At 40.8% G+C, this 16,326-nt stretch overlaps 1 protein-coding gene across 3 annotated transcripts in view; it reads left to right on the top strand.

The window, feature by feature from the left end:
• Lgi1 (leucine rich glioma inactivated 1) overlaps nt 1-15,912 on the top strand; it is a 39,274-nt gene extending 23,362 nt beyond the window's left edge. For 2 of the 3 annotated variants that reach the window (XM_008853084.3, XM_008853085.2), the window contains 4 exons: nt 10,088-10,159; nt 12,875-13,044; nt 13,334-13,498; nt 14,712-15,912. In XM_008853084.3, coding sequence (XP_008851306.1) covers nt 10,088-10,159; nt 12,875-13,044; nt 13,334-13,498; nt 14,712-15,547 — 1,243 coding nt within the window. In that variant the 3' untranslated portion in view covers nt 15,548-15,912. The remainder of the gene's footprint in view (nt 1-10,087; nt 10,160-12,874; nt 13,045-13,333; nt 13,499-14,711) is intronic. The other variant, XM_017803184.1, reaches the window with a different exon arrangement.
• The last annotated feature ends 414 nt before the right edge of the window (nt 15,913-16,326 follow it).

The following is a 16,326-nucleotide window of genomic DNA, read 5'->3' as shown; positions in this document are numbered from 1 at the left end:
TGCTGTGCCAGTTTGTTTAGGTGCATCTCTACTCCAGCTCAAAGGCCTGGGGTTCCCCCAGCCTCCTATACAGAATGGGGGAAATGTTCTCCCTGTCTCACCAGAAAGGAATGGAGGAAGGGAAGGAAGCAAGGAAGGAAGGAAGAGAGGACAAGGGGAAAGGAGGAGAGAAGCACAAACCAGGAAAAGGAGGAAGAAAAAGTCTGCACAGCGCCATGGTGAAGAACACACATTTTGTTTGATGACAGCCCATTGTGCCCATCAAATGAAGGGAAATTTAATTGGGTGAAAATGAAGCCCCTGTTTTAGTGTCATGGAGCCCATAAGGACATGTGCTTACTCTCTAGAACCTTTCAAACTTAAGAAAAACCCAAGGTCCATCTTCCAAGAAAGTGGCATGTATCTTAAGATTATACGAATGAACAAGGCAGAGATAGTCCTGCTCTCTGAGCTGGTGCTGCAGGTGGGAAGTAGATGTGGTGAGAGTTAGGGGTTAAGGTTGATCAAACAAATAGGACCCTTAAAGTTCTTGTGTCTTAGCCTAATATGTGTTAGGGTGCATCACATAGTATTGCCAATGTTTTGATCTAGAAGTTGTAGCAGCACATGGTTCCTCTTAAATCATTTCTATGATGCAGCTTCTACTAGACATGGAGCAGAACTCACAAAGATGGGTGGGACCCAGGCCCACCTTGGAGGAGCTCATTCTGTAAGGCAAGATGAATTGTTCAAAAAAAAATTTTCTCACTACATGCCTTTGTCTCCAGGCTTTAATTGCTTCTCTAATGATGCTGTTCTTCAAGGTATATTTCCTCCTTTCCTTTTTCCTTTTAAGGAGAGATGAAGCAGGCAGTCTTTGAAACCCAAATGTCTCTCTGCCTGCTCAGTACATCAAGTTCATTTTCCACTATTTACTGCTTATAAATAATCCTGGCGTTTGTTTAAGCCATTAATTTCCTTTTTAAGGTTTTAGGCTTCAAAGTGCATTTTTCTCCACCTCGCACCAGTTCTTCCCAGTTGAAAGTCAAACATTCAAGCGCTGAGGAATCATTACCCTGTCCATCCTCCAGCCTGTGTACAGGGCAGGAAGAGTTTGCAAAGCTATTTCATACTCTTGACCTCACTGTAGCCTCCAGGTGACCTTATGAAAGAAAAGTAGCATGCCCTCGCTGAGGCATGAAAATGTGAGGACACAGAGGTCGCACCCTGAGTGGATGCTGCTCCCCAGCTCAGCAGTAGCAGAACCAGAGGTTTTTCAGGTCTTCAGCAAGGCATCTAGTGAAGGCTCCACCGTGTCAGTTACAGCAGGACCAGAAAGCTCTTATTAAGCCAACTGGATCCTTCCTATATGTGATTTAAGATGCAAGTATAATTAGATAAGAAAGGAATCCTGGTGTGATGGTTCAGAGGGTAAAGGCACTTGCTGCCAAGGCTGATGACCTCAGTTCAATCCCTGGACCCCACATGATGGAAGGAGAGAACCGACTCTAGCAAGGTGTCCTCTGACCTCCACACCTGCATCGTGGTACAAGTGTATGCATATACATGTACATACACAGATGAAAAGATGAATGTAATAAAAATATTTTAAAAGAAAGGAATCCTGAAGACAAGAGCCCTGCCCTTGCTCTCATTCTCCAAATGCAGAGAGTTGGTGTTAAGTGCATACTTTTAGATCAAACTGGTCCCATTCTTTTCCTAACACTAAAACTGCTCCAAAAGACTCAAGTCCATTCCTAAAGAAACGATGAACTTTGATCACTTTCTTTTCCTTGTCTTTTACTAGGTTTACCTTCTAAAGGGACATTTACAGACAACTTCAAAGTTATCACACATGGGCTCAGGATAGCTCAGTTGGTATGGTACTTGCCTTACAAGCATGTGATCCTGAATTTGAGTCCCAGAACCCACATAAAAAAATAACCAGGTGTATTGGCATGCTATTGTAGTTGCAGCCCCTATGAAGTACTGAGGCCCTCTCTGAATTGCATTATTCTGAGTGGCTGTCCTAATATTATGCAGACATATTAGTCATCTTTTTATAGCTCCAAATTCCTGAGGCAGGCTAACTTACAAGGAAAAGAGACTTAACTCATAATTGTTTTGAGGGGTTCAAGGACGCAGCACTGGGATTGGCTCAGTTCTGGTGATGGCCTTTTTAAAGAGGCAAGGTCCTGACATGACATATGACATCATATGGCAAGGAACCTGTAATGTGTGTTTCTGTGTGCCAAGGCACAGAGTTAGGGAGGAAGCACTGTGAGTTTCCATGGCTGGTACCACCACCACCACATCTTGTGGACCTGCTCTTCCACATGCCTTCCCTTCCCCTCAGTTTTGCCATGGTGACAGTTCCACAGCCAGTTAGACACTCTGGAAACTGTAGCTTCTATTCAAAGTCTACCTACAATTCATCCCTCAAAACACCCAGGACACCCACCCCCACTGAATAGTTGCCTTGAGGTGAGCTGAGAGTCAGGCACAGCCTCCTTCCCATCATTCCCTCCACCTTGGTGTTCTAATGCTTTACCTGAGATTCACTCTGATTATAGCAATGGAACTTACTGGAAAAACTTAGTTAAGGTACACTAGACTGGCTCAGATAGCACGTTTGTTTCAGTGCCACGGGGCTGTGCTGCTAAGAAAGCAACGCCCACAGCCATCTGGGGTGCTCCCAGCCCCTCTGCAATGCATCCTCAGTTTGGGTTTGTGTCTCTAGGAGACTGTGGCTTCATGTGCTGTTATTTTAATTTTCTATGAGATGTGTAAAGGGTACATTGTCGCATTTGCTGTCCTCATCCAGGACTGATAGAGGTTAGTTTCCTCCTGGGTGCTGGTGCTCACCCAGCTGTCCTAAAGCACTTTGCAGCTATCTGCTCATTTCATCTCCAAACAGTCTTAAGAGCTGGATGTTCCTGAGTGCCTTGCTAAGCCCACTGTCAGGTCTGTTTTTTGTTTTTTTGTTTTTTTTTTTAACTGATTTAAACCAAATATGATTTGCTATGTCAACTACATTAACTAGGGTTTAATTACCCTTATCACTGAACATGGGTGACTTTCATCTCTCTTGATTAGGAACAGGCATGCAGGGAAATGCTAACTGATAGCCAGCACCCCTGTAATGCAGCTGCTATCCCAGCTTTCCATTGTAGCAGCCCCGCTGGCCAAAATCAGCAATAGCCCCCCCCAACCCCCACAGTTGGATTCAAAATCAGGTTTTGTTTGTTTGTTTGTTTGTTCTTTGTTTGTTTTTAGAAAAAGTCACCTGTACTCCCACTGGACTCAGATTCACTGTGTAGCTGAGGATGATCTTGAATGGCTGATCCTCCTGCCACTCTCCTGAGCTACCTCCCCAACCCTCACCATCATGTTTGAAGATTAGCATCCCCAGCATTTTCATGTGAGCAATCTGGGACACTGTAGGGTTAATTACCTGCCTAAGGACCGCTAGGCTTTGAACCTAGGCAGTCTGGTAGCAGAAATGCCCCCTTAGGCACTATATCACACTACTGCCCCCCACACGTAAATGCTAAGGCTCCAATGAAATCTCCTGGCTGACTAGAAACACATAGGTATCCTTAGTTTGGGGCTGCTGCATACATCCTCCGTACCCTTCCATACAGTGCTCAGCAACAAGCAGCTATTCCACAACATATAGGTAGATAACTTGTTCCCCCTAATATTTTGGTATATCTATGTAAAGAGTCCTAACCCCGCTGGTCCATAGCCACAGTGACATCCAAGGGAGAAAGGCTCGATGAGTATTAACAGATATCAATAATATTAGTTACACTAGTCTTTTATTTATTCCAAATTATAAAAATTTGCTCATTAGAAAATTTAAATCTTGCTACAATATACTATGACTTAAACATCAAAGTTAAATCCGTTGCTTCAATATGGTTTGCACCTTCAAACTCATAAGGGAATTTAATCCCCAAAGTCATATGCTAATGGTATTAAGAGGGTGGAAGCTTAATCCAGTTATGGTGTTTTGAGGTGGTATCTCTGGGAAATGATTTGGTTTAAATAATGTCTTTAGGCTGAAGCCTCTATGATTGAATCTGGAAGGCAGTATCTGTTCTTTGTCTAGATTAGCCCACCTCTTCTCAGGAATTCCAATGTCCTTCCTTCCCTCCCGCCCCCCTCCCTCCCTCTCTTCCTTCCTTCCTTCCTTCCTTCCCACTTGCCTTTATTCATTGAAAGGTATCTACTGAGGCCTTACTCTGTGCCAGGCACTCAAACATTCTTCTAGAAAGAGTTAATAGTGATGAACTGTTCTCCTGGGCCTCTCATGGTCCCAGCTTCACCCTACTCCCAGTTAGGCCCTCCTACCCCACCAGCTATTCCAGTGTGCTCTCTACTTCCTAGAAAACCCTGTTATCAGAAGCAATGACTCTTAGCCACATGGCTGAAAGTGCATCATCTGATTATTGTTAAAGATGAAGCCATAAGTCCTTCACAGTTAAAAGGACAAAGATGTGATTTAAGAGTGAGATTAGAATTTGGAGACTATTTTGACCTAGGAGACATTGACTTCATAGAAAGCTGTCAGAATTCAAACCTAGCCTCCCGCTTCCCAGCCCACACGGTTTCCACTGCACTCTGGGCTGATTCAGGGAGTCTTACAGTGATCTGACAAAGGAGAGGTTGGCTTGGTCCAGGCAAAAGCTTGTTTTTCTTTAGCTCAGTGCATGATGAAAATCAATTGACACTTCTGGCAATCACCTCTAACCCCAGACCTCTCTCTCTTTACTCTCTTAATTTTTCTTCCCCTTTTCCTAAGAAGTAGGATTAATTAGTATTCAAACTTAGCTCTGGTTTAATCCTTGAGTTTACCAGTGTATCCCAGCAAAAAGACCTTTGAGGAAGAAGGAGGTTCACACCCAAGTTCATGATTGCACTCCTGCCTGCCGTCACTTTAGAGGACAGAGAAGGACTAGAGACATTGGAGTCCAGTACCAGCGATATGGCTCCTCAGAATCACTTGTCTACATGACTATGTATTAGTGGCAGAAGGAACACGTGATTAAGATGATTGTTATTTTTTCTCCTTTAGTTAAAAATAACTTTTGCACATTCAAACATTTGTTAATGAGAAGAAATAATTATTATATGCATATACATATGTACATTTGGGGTGTGTGTCAATAAAACTAAAAGATGAGGGGCTAGAGAGATGGCTCAGTGGTTAAGAGCACTGACTGCTCTCGCAGAAGACTCATGTTCGATTCCCAGCACCCACATGGTGGCTACGAACCGTCCTTAACTGTCCTTTAGAGTTCCAGGGAAATCCGAAGCCTTCTTCTAATCTCTGTGGCATTGCATGACATGGGTGCACTCACATACATGCAGACAATACATTCATAGACATAAAAAATAATAAATAAAAATTAAAAAACCTAAAAGATAAATATTTAGCATAGAATCATCACTCTTAAGAGAGAGAGAAAAGATTATTTCAGCCTCCTAAATTGACCATTTTAAAGTGCTTATCTGTGAGGCTAGACAGATGACTTAATGATTAAGAACATTGGCTGCTCCTTCAGAGGACCTGAGTTCATTTCCCAGCACCCACATTGGGGGCTCAACCATGTATAATGCCAGCTCCAAAGGGATCCGACATACTCTGCTGACTTATTCACACACACACACAGAGAGAGAGAGAGAGAAAGAGAGAGAGAGAGAGAGAGAGAGAGAGAGAGACATACACACAAATAAATAATAATTGCTTTAAAGTGCTTAGCTATTAAACATAGTTTTGATGACAACAAAAAGAAAAGGATTCATTTTGGGATTTTTGACCCACATGAGCCTTAAAAATTCAACTGCAGGGATAGCAGTTTTCCTAGAATCCATTGCAAAGGAGTAGGTATACAGCGGTCAGTGACTGTGTGAATCCTCACAATTAATGAAACCCACATTATTATTTATTATTTTTATTTTATTTGTATCAATATTTTGCCTGCATGTCTGCAAATGCACCCATCTTGTGCAATGCCTGTGTAGGCCAGAAGAGAGCGTTGGATCCAAACCCAGGTCCTCTGTAAGAGAAATCAGTATACTCTTAACCACAGAGTCATCTCCCCATCCATGAAACCCACACTCTTTGCTTAGTTTTGCAGATGTCAAAACAGACACCTATAGAGGTTAAGTTGGCTCAGGGCACACTCTTGAGAACAATGAAATTCAGATTTAATCCCTGATCCTGAACCACTTCTTTGCACTAGAGTATAAAGGGAGTCAGCGCTGCAGCTAGGTTTACAAAAGATACAGTAAGTGTTTCAACCAGACTTTCTACTGAGGCAAAGAATAGGAAGTGGCTTATCTGTGAAGCTTGTGAGGATGGGGTTGAAACTGAGAAAGTTTATACAGGTTGGAAAACTTGATGAAGGCTTGGAATCTGAAGAATCAGATAATCCTAACAACACTGACAGAACCCTAATCTTAAAGCAAACAGTACTATCTCAGTCTCTCTAGCTGGACCCAATAGACTCCAGATCTCATTCTCTTTATCTTTTGTGTGAAAACCAAACACTGAACAAGTTGTAGGGAACCTTTTCCTTCCTTGTAACCCTGGCCTGGTACCCAACACATCTCTCCCCTGTGGAGAATCTCCCCAAATCCCTCAGTTGCCCATGATGGATTGTGAGGACTCCAGACCCCTTTCCTGTTGGCTTTTAACCAGAGCACAGAATTCAAAGTGGCTCCAATTTGGGCTGATGATAGTTCTGAAGCTCCCTAGAGGAGGAGGGCCTGCAAGGAGGTGGGGATTTTGGAGGAAACTAGGCTGCTGCATTATATAGGTGGTCTCATGTAGTTCTTCTTTAAAAAGGAGCTTTTTAAAAAAGCACAGATTTGTTCTTCATTTTTACTGATTATAAAATAACAATGCCTATTTACTGATAAAAGCTCTCACAATCAGGATTTGGTAAGATGGCTCAGCAATTAGTTTCCTAGCACCAACATGGAGACATACAACCATCTGTAACTCCACTTCCTGGGACTCCTACATCCTCTTCTGGCTTCCAAGGGCACTAGGCATGCATGTGACTGGCATACATACATACACACATACAGCACTGACTGCTCTTGCAGAGGACTCAGGTTCCGTTCCCAGCACCCACATGACGACTAACAACCACCTGTAGCTTCAGTCCCAGAAGATCCAACCCCTCTTCTGACCTCCATGGGCATTGCACTGACCTCCATGGGTGCACTTATACACATACATACATACATACATACATACATACATACATACAGGCAAAACACATGCACTTAAAATAAACATCTAAATAAATAAATCTTTTAAAACTCTCACAGGCCATTCAGTCACATAACAAAGTGAATGGTTCCAGTTAAACCTACACCAGCGTATAGCCTAGACCAACAGTTTGCGTATGTCTCTGGGCCTTTAACTTCTCATTCTCCTCCTGAGTCCAGGCAGTTTCTCAGATGACTGCTCACCAAACCAGGATGTGAGGTGCCATTCTACCTTCTGTGGATAACCTTCTTGGCAGCATTTATTATCACTGCTATTTGTGGGCGTTCATGAAACTTCATTTACGCAGTCCATTTTCTGAGTATTGTTTCTTGGACGATGTGCACAGTGGAGCCCTATCCTTCCCCCCCCCTTCTTCCATCCCAGCTGTTAGATTTTTGGAGAATAAAAGGAAAGATAGAGGAGTAGGAGACCAGAAAACAGAGCCAGACCTACAACAGGCAAGGAATATATCTTCCTTTATTCCAAGAAGATACAATGAGAGGTAGAGGCTGACCGCAGGAACCAAGCTTCCACAACTAGACAAAGAAACCGGGGTTTTTTATAAGACAGTTGTGAGACACAGCTGCACTTTGTGGGGAGTTGAATTAGTGCCCAGGTTTGGTGTCCTTGAGGGTCTCTTCTCAGACAGGTGGGTGAGTTATCTATAACACTAAAGGAGACAGGTAGGCGCCATAATCTCTCTCTCAGTCCAGGGAGCGACCAGTTGATTAGGCTTAAGCAAGGCCAGGCTTGAGCAGAGCCAGGCTGCCAATTTATGGCCAGTTAGACACTTTAAGGGATTTATGGCTTTCCCTAATGAGGCTTGTGGCTCTTCTGAAATTCACATATTCTATCACCAGCCACTTTTTATTGAGAGTACTCCAGACACCAGATGTTATCCAGAGTTAGCTTACTTTCTTTTTCCAACAAACTTTGAGGTAAGATATTATTGTTTTTATCTCCAAATTTAAAAAAAAAAACAATTATACTAGTCAATTTTATGCCACTATAACAAATAGCTAATATCAATTTATAAGAGAAAAGGCTTATTTTCTCACAGTTTTAGAGGTTTCAGCTCATGATTGTTTTGGTCTGTGGTGGCATATGCTAGGAGTGTGTAGAGGAGTAAAACTCAGCCTAAGAGCCAGAAAACAGAGAGTTAGGATGGGATCAGGATTCCACAGTCTCCTTTCAAGACCACATCCCAGGGGCTGGAGAGATGGCTCAGCAGTATGGCTCAGCAGTTAAGAGCAGTAGCTATTCTTGCAGAAGACCCAGGTTTGAATCCCATCACCCACATGGAAGGTAACAATCATCCATAAGTCCAGTTCCAGGGGACCCAACACCCTCTCTGATCTCCACAGGCGTTGCATGATATGGGTACACTTACATACATGCAAGCAAAATACTCATACACATCCCAAGTGATCTCCCACTGGGCCTCACTTCTTAACATTTCCACCATTTCTCAATAGCACCATGGGGGTTGGGGAACAAGCTTCTAGCACATGGGCCTGTAGGAGACATTCTAGACCCAGAGGACCACGACTATTAAAGAAGATGTGAATCAAAATCAGACAGCTGGTAAGTGGTAGAATCATGATTTCTGCCTAGCTCTGAGTGGCACTGGAACCCGAAACTGTGCTTTTCATTACCAAATTCATTGTCACTGAGACTTGAACTTTCTGATTCTTTTCCAATTCTTATATTCCATAGTTCATTGAAAAAGTTTTGGCATCCAGTAGTAATTTCTAAATACAGCATAATTAACTTAAAAAACAAATTCTAAAAATCATGAATGTTTGCACTTGAAAAATCTCTAATTAGAGCAAGCGAAAGACACCGAGGACATTTGAGAGTGTTTTCAAGGGAAGTTGAGAGGATTTTCAAGGACTTGAGGCCAACAGCAGAGGTTCTTCCATTGTAGTTTTAATTTTTATTGTAAATAATAAAAACTGTAAGAAAGTACATAATACGTGCTGGCAAAACGCAGAAATTCTGAGTACCTGGTGCCCTTCCCAGCGCTTCATTACATATGCCTTTCTGTAACATGTATACCTTTCCAGTTGCTTGATATTGTCAGAACTACTTCCGACTTCATTAACCATGATCAGGATCATTCTAGTTATTTTGGACCTACAAATAGTAAGAGAGAAAAAGAAAACAATTCTGTAACAGTGTAAGGCCCAGAAGAAAGGGAAAGAAAGAAACGATTAAGGAGGATCCGGGGATGGATATTCATGAGAATGCGCTTTCCAGAGATGGAATGACTGGAACCCAAAGCTGAAAACCAGAAACAGAGGACATGTCCTTTGGAAAAAAGAACATATGTGAAGGCAAGGGATTGTGCCCTTAATACTAGCAACTGAAGGTTTAGCTGTTCTCTGGTGTAAGGAGAGAGGAGGAGGAAGGAAGTCAAAGCCCCAGTGAAAAGAAGAGGGCCTTTAGAGGTGCACACTACCATCAGTTTAGTCAGTTATCTGGGAGACATCCTCTGGGTTGCACCTCTGCAAGTGTGAATCTCGTGATATGATTATAAAGAGGGGTGCCTAAGCATCATTCTGTGCTGGTTTACTGTTGTTATTGCCCTAAATCAATATGAAGTGTTAGATCAATGCTAAGTGGATGTTGGGGAAAAGAGACCAGAAATTGAAAATAAACAACAGGAATTTGAGCAGTAGCTTAAAAGGAAAAACAAAAGTACTACACACAGTTTAATAGACTGCAAGCGATAAAAGGGACTCATAAGTTTTGTCATCAGTGCATTTATTTAATTTGTCATTACAGTTTATATCATGCTTTCTTTCTTTCTTTTTTCAGGAGTCTCGCAAACAACAATCTCCAGACACTCCCAAAAGATATTTTCAAAGGCCTGGATTCTTTAACAAATGTGTAAGAGGACCCAAGAAATCACTTATTAATTTGCTGTAATTAATAAGGAAACCTGGTATTGATGATTAGTATTTTTAAATTATCAATTTAAAAGTAAAATGGCTTTAGAATTAAATTAGAATGTTCTAATTGGTTTAAATCTTAAATCTACATAGACTAAATCTGAGATTTCTTTGTGATTTACCACGGGAAATTCCGGATTCACAATACCCAGGCATTACTTTGACAAAGTATGTGCCTTTCTATAAGGGGGATAATAAGGGTCTCTGAGGGAGCCGGAGAAGAAGAGACCTCCACAAAAACTTCAAGATCCCTTTTTCTCATGAGGTCCAGGAAATGGGGCTACAAAGAAAAAACATAAAGGAGTCTGGGAAACTGACAGAATAAGACGAAAGGTTATACCCAAGGGTTGGTCAGTCAACAGAAACGGAGCAGGAAGTTGGGGGAGGGAAGAAAGTTTGCTTTTTCTCTCATTAGACTGAACAACAACTCTAGGCTTAATCCCCAGGAATTTGGCTTAAACCCCAGGAAGGGAATGAATTTAATTATTTTTGACCCTTTTTCAAACAAAAGAGCTTTCAAACTTTGACTTTTAAGCTTCAGAGTGAAAGATCTTTGTAAGGAATTTGTATACTTTGCTGTAAGCTAAGCAAGTGCTATATGCCTAAGCCTCTCAAAGCAATTTAGTTGGCTTAAGTGTCTTTCAGAACATTAGCAGGGTATTCAAATGTCATAAAGTAGTACATACGAACAAATAAAAAGATATTTGAGAATATTTTTTACTATCCATTTACTTTGCTAGAGAATATATATTCCAAACATCTTTCTCCAATGACCAAAAAATTCTGAGTCAAGAATTTCCTTCTAAGGCCAGCATTTAACTTCAAATAGTGAAGCAAATGAAAATCTTTCTTTGCTCTTTGCGATGTTCCCTCAGCTCATCTTCCATACTTATAACCCCAATTCCCAAATAATGGTTTATTTGCAAGCAAGTGCCAAGACACTTCCTAGAGCGAGACCTGACAGATCAGTTGTCAGCTCTTGCTTACAATAGCCTAGAAGGGTTGATACTCATTATTCTGGGTCAGAGAACTCTTGGGGGATGAGGTCATTTCTGGGAATGCTTTGGAAGTTAGATGATGCTCCATGGTGTACTTGGGATATAGTTCATGGTGGGGCCTCTTTCCATCCTGTGTTGATCCAATACTTAAAACTGCCTCAGTCTCTCTAGAGAATCCCATAATGAGTTTAACCCAAATCAAGAATTATCTTAGAAGTACAAGGATTCCTGTATACTTGCCTTTTGTGCATTTCTTGTTTGTGTGTGTGTGTGTGTGTGTGTGTGTGTGTGTGTGTGTTTTAATGAACATAGCTCTTAAAATATTTAAATACTTGAGGATATAAAAATTATTTGTGTGCCAGGCATGATGACACACACCTTTAATCCCAGCATGGAAAGGCAGAGGCAGGCAGATCTCTGTGAGTTTGAGGCCAGCCTGGTCTTCATAACGAGTTCCGGGCCAGCTGGGGCTTACAGGGAGACCATGTCTCAAAAAGACTAAAAAAAAAAAATTATTTACGTGCTGCATGAAGATAGGCAGCACCTATATTATGAATTCTGTTTGAACAGAATGGGAAATGTAATTCCTGGGCAGAAGCAGTGCAAATAGAGAACTTGGTGAGTGGGGGTCATATATGGAAATTGAAACTATGCCATATAGTTTATTATGGACATGAGCTATTGTGTGTCTTATGTTTGCATTAACTCTGCCATGTGAAAGTCATTTCTTATTATAATGGAATATGTAGACCACAGACTAGGATCAGGATTATGTCTAAGAAGACAAAAGCCAGTGGCTCACTGGATTTAATTAAATACAAGTCACTGCACTCTGTCCTTCAGAGCTTATTGCCCTGTCCATAAGGTGGCTGCTGGACACTTGTTGCCACTGGGCCCCTGACACGAGCTTCAAGTACAACTGAGGCACCGTATTTTAAGTTTTACATTTATTTATTTTGGTGCTGGGGATTGAAACCAGGGCTGCTAATATGCTAAGCATGCACTCTGCCTCTGAGCTGAACTCAAGCCCTTTCATTTTCCAAGATTCAAATTTAATTATTGGAAGATAATTGTTTTTGGAACAATTAGGGGAGATAAATCTATTTTTCAACTATAAATTTTATGGACTCTAAATACAAATCACCTATTTCTGGTTTGAATTTAGCATCTGAATTGAGATGTAAGTATAACTATACAGTGAACCTCAAAGATAGCACAAAAACAGAAAATGAATATTGATTGATTAATAAGATAGCTCAATAATTTATATTGACTATGCATCCAGATGATAAAATTTTGAATGTATTGAAATAAATAAAACATACTATTAAAATTAATTGTACCTGTTTCTTTTTACATATTTTTAGCGTGGCTACAGAAAATTGTAACTTCTGCATGTGGTTCATATATTATTTCTACTGACAGCACTGTATTAGACTGAGACACTTTTGAATCCAAAGGAGTAGGTTATGAGGTTCTGTTAGCCGGGGTGACCTTTAAAGGTACTCTGTGATCACTCTCTGAGCCCCGACTGAATGGTCAGTCAAGTTCCACACAGATTACTGAGGCTACACAGGTTAAGGCTGAAGCTGGAGTCATGCCTGGGTCATGACAGGACTCTTGAACTGCAAAAGCAGCCACGGTTTGTCTTTCAGGGACCTGAGAGGGAATTCTTTTAATTGTGACTGTAAGCTGAAGTGGCTGGTGGAGTGGCTCGGTCACACCAATGCAACTGTGGAAGATATCTACTGCGAAGGCCCCCCAGAGTACAAGAAGCGCAAAATCAACAGTCTCTCTTCCAAGGATTTTGATTGTATTATTACAGGTACTGTCCTTAAAAACCACTTTACAGCATAAACTTAAAATAAAGGCTACTTTTTCTTTGCATATATGAGTTAAGACTTGATTCTTTTTTATATCTTAAGAACCATCTGAGCAATTTAATTTGTTAAAAATTATGAACCTTTAAAATTTCATGTGCTTAAAAACATAATAAAATTGCCATTTTACTAGTTCTCTAAAATAGATGTATTTCTTACGGGGAATTGAGATCTAGCCAAAGGAAGAGGTATTAATATGAGCTCACCTTTATTCATCGTTTCCTGTTTCTACAGAATTTGCGAAATCTCAAGACCTGCCTTATCAGTCCCTGTCCATCGACACGTTTTCTTATATGAATGATGAATATGTAGTCATCGCTCAGCCTTTTACTGGAAAATGCATTTTCCTTGAATGGGATCATGTAGAAAAGACCTTCCGGAATTATGATAACATTACAGGTATGAAAGCCTAATACACTTTTGAGTGGGAAGTTAACTGGCTTTGACCAAGATGAATGGTATGCGGGAGGCGAATCCCAACTATTTCTAAGTGTCCTGAGAGTATCCACTAAACCTTAGCTAATCTTTAATTTCTTTACTGGTAAAATGAGATTAAAATCCAACACATAGGGTTGTTAGTAAGATAATGTGATCATGTACTTAAGAAACTTAGCATAGGGCCAAGCATGCTAAATATACATTAAAAGGAGAATTAATTGTCTTCCAAGTGAAAGCACTGGACCACAGTAACGAGTTCTGCTCTAGGATCTGCCCAGTCTAGCAAGGCAAACCAGTCTCCCTAACTGTGTCCTCATCGTTCTTAACTTTAAAATAAGGTTAGCCAGGTGTGGCACATGCCTTTTATCCCAGTACTCCAAAGGAAGAGAAAGGCAGATCTCTATGAGTTTGAGGTCAGTCTGGTCTACCTAGTGAGTTCCAGGTCAGCCAGGGCTGCATAGTAAGACCCTGACTCAAAAAAACAAAACAAAACAAAAACAACAAAACAACAACAACAACAAAAACCAAAGTGCTTACAGACTCTGGCAGGCCCCAGTTTGAATCCCAACTCTGCCTTCTGGTAGCACAACTTAGCCTTTCCGAGTTCTAGTTTGTTCATCTAGAAAAAGGAAGATAAAGCAGGGCATGGTGGTTATCCACACCTCTAATCTCAACATTTAGGAGGCTGAGGTAGGAGAATTGTGAATTAAGAGTTTGAAACCAGCATGGACAGCAAACACAAAGATAAGGGAAGGTAACATTTATCTCAAGATCGTTGCGATAATTTAGTGAGATGATTTGACAAATCCTGTAGTAAATGTTCATAAATGACAATCTTTCGTTACAATCACTGTGATTAACTTCCAGTGTGTCAGGGAAAGCAATACTCTCTGCAAGGAAGGGAAGAGAAAGTTCAGTTCTATCTACATGTCCTAAATGTCTAGGGCAGGTTGGATGTGAAATAACAACTTCATTGTTCATAACAAGGCTCAGTTGTTAAAAAGACAGAACCTGAGGATACTGCTGCCATTGGGTTTCAAGACTGGTCCTGCCCAACTAAGGGAATCTCTCCTTCTAGGCTGATTTTTACGGAAATTGTATGGCCACAGGCTGCATGCTTACATGTTCAAAACAGGATGGCCACATACCTAATCTCTCATTTGTCTTTTCCCAGGCACGTCCACTGTGGTGTGCAAGCCTATAGTCATTGAAACCCAGCTCTATGTCATTGTGGCCCAGCTATTTGGTGGCTCTCATATCTATAAGCGAGATGGTTTTGCAAACAAATTCATAAAAATCCAGGATATTGAAATTCTCAAAATCCGAAAACCCAATGACATTGAAACATTCAAGATTGAAAACAACTGGTACTTTGTCGTTGCTGACAGTTCAAAAGCTGGGTTTACTACTATTTATAAATGGAACGGAAATGGATTCTACTCCCACCAATCCTTACATGCCTGGTACAGGGACACTGATGTGGAATATCTAGAAATAGCTAGAACACCGCTGACCCTCAGAACACCTCATTTAATACTGTCCAGTAGTTCCCAGCGTCCTGTGATCTACCAGTGGAACAAAGCAACACAATTATTCACTAACCAAACTGACATTCCTAACATGGAGGACGTGTATGCGGTGAAGCACTTCTCGGTGAAAGGCGATGTGTATATTTGCTTGACCAGATTCATTGGCGATTCCAAAGTCATGAAATGGGGCGGTTCCTCGTTCCAGGACATTCAGAGGATGCCATCTCGAGGATCCATGGTGTTCCAGCCTCTTCAGATAAATAATTACCAATATGCAATTCTCGGAAGTGATTACTCTTTTACTCAAGTATATAACTGGGATGCAGAGAAAGCCAAATTTGTGAAATTTCAGGAGTTAAATGTTCAGGCACCAAGATCATTCACACATGTGTCCATTAATAAGCGTAATTTTCTTTTTGCTTCCAGTTTTAAGGGAAATACGCAGATTTACAAACATGTCATAGTTGACTTAAGCGCATGAGACACCAAATTCCATGGCTGCCATCGGAAACTACAGTGTGTGACCTGGATGAACTCAATGCATGATGACTCTTCTTACCACACTTGCAGATGAACGCCTTTCAACATTGAGACTGCTAGAGCCAACACTACCAGTATCGCCATCCTTAACTGTCCAGTCCAGTGGTGTGGAAAGCTACCTTTTATAAGACAAAATTTCATTGTGTAACTGTTCTTTGCAGTGAAGACGTGTAAATAAGCGTTCAATGGTATCTGTTACTCCAAAAAGAAATATTAATATGTACTTTTCCATTTATTTATTCATGTGCTCAGAAACAACTGCCAAATAAAATGTTTACATTTTCTTTCATATCCCAAAGGTAATTATTTATAAGAGTTGTTTGATTCTTGTTGACTGTATGTTGAAGAAATAGTTTTATACGATAGGATTATATTTGGATCAAGGATTTTTGGTGTGAATAATAAGTAAAGCTATAAATGAAAGTGATTTCCCAGAATTTGTAAACAGGTTTATCTGTGTTATCTCAGTGGATTTTGAATATTCATGACTTTTAGAAGCACTTCTAGGTGACAGTATCAAAACGAGAGAGATTTTTGCCCATTATGTTAAGACTAATATAAAATGAGAAAGACCACCCTTTCCTACCTGATAAACTCAGCTAAAAAAAGCACTCAGTCATTTTACAGAAGAAATTTAAGATCTAGGATTAGTAACCTCTAATCAGGGACTTTCTAAATATCTGACAGAATCATCTGACAGCTGATAGATTGTAGCCTTAT

The sequence above is a fragment of the Nannospalax galili genome, unplaced genomic scaffold (assembly GCF_000622305.1).
Source record: "Nannospalax galili isolate Female #2095 unplaced genomic scaffold, S.galili_v1.0 scaffold1027, whole genome shotgun sequence".
Classification (NCBI taxonomy): domain Eukaryota; kingdom Metazoa; phylum Chordata; class Mammalia; order Rodentia; family Spalacidae; genus Nannospalax; species Nannospalax galili.
Note: the sequence above shows the minus strand (reverse complement) of the source record. Positions and strands in the feature narration are given on the sequence as shown.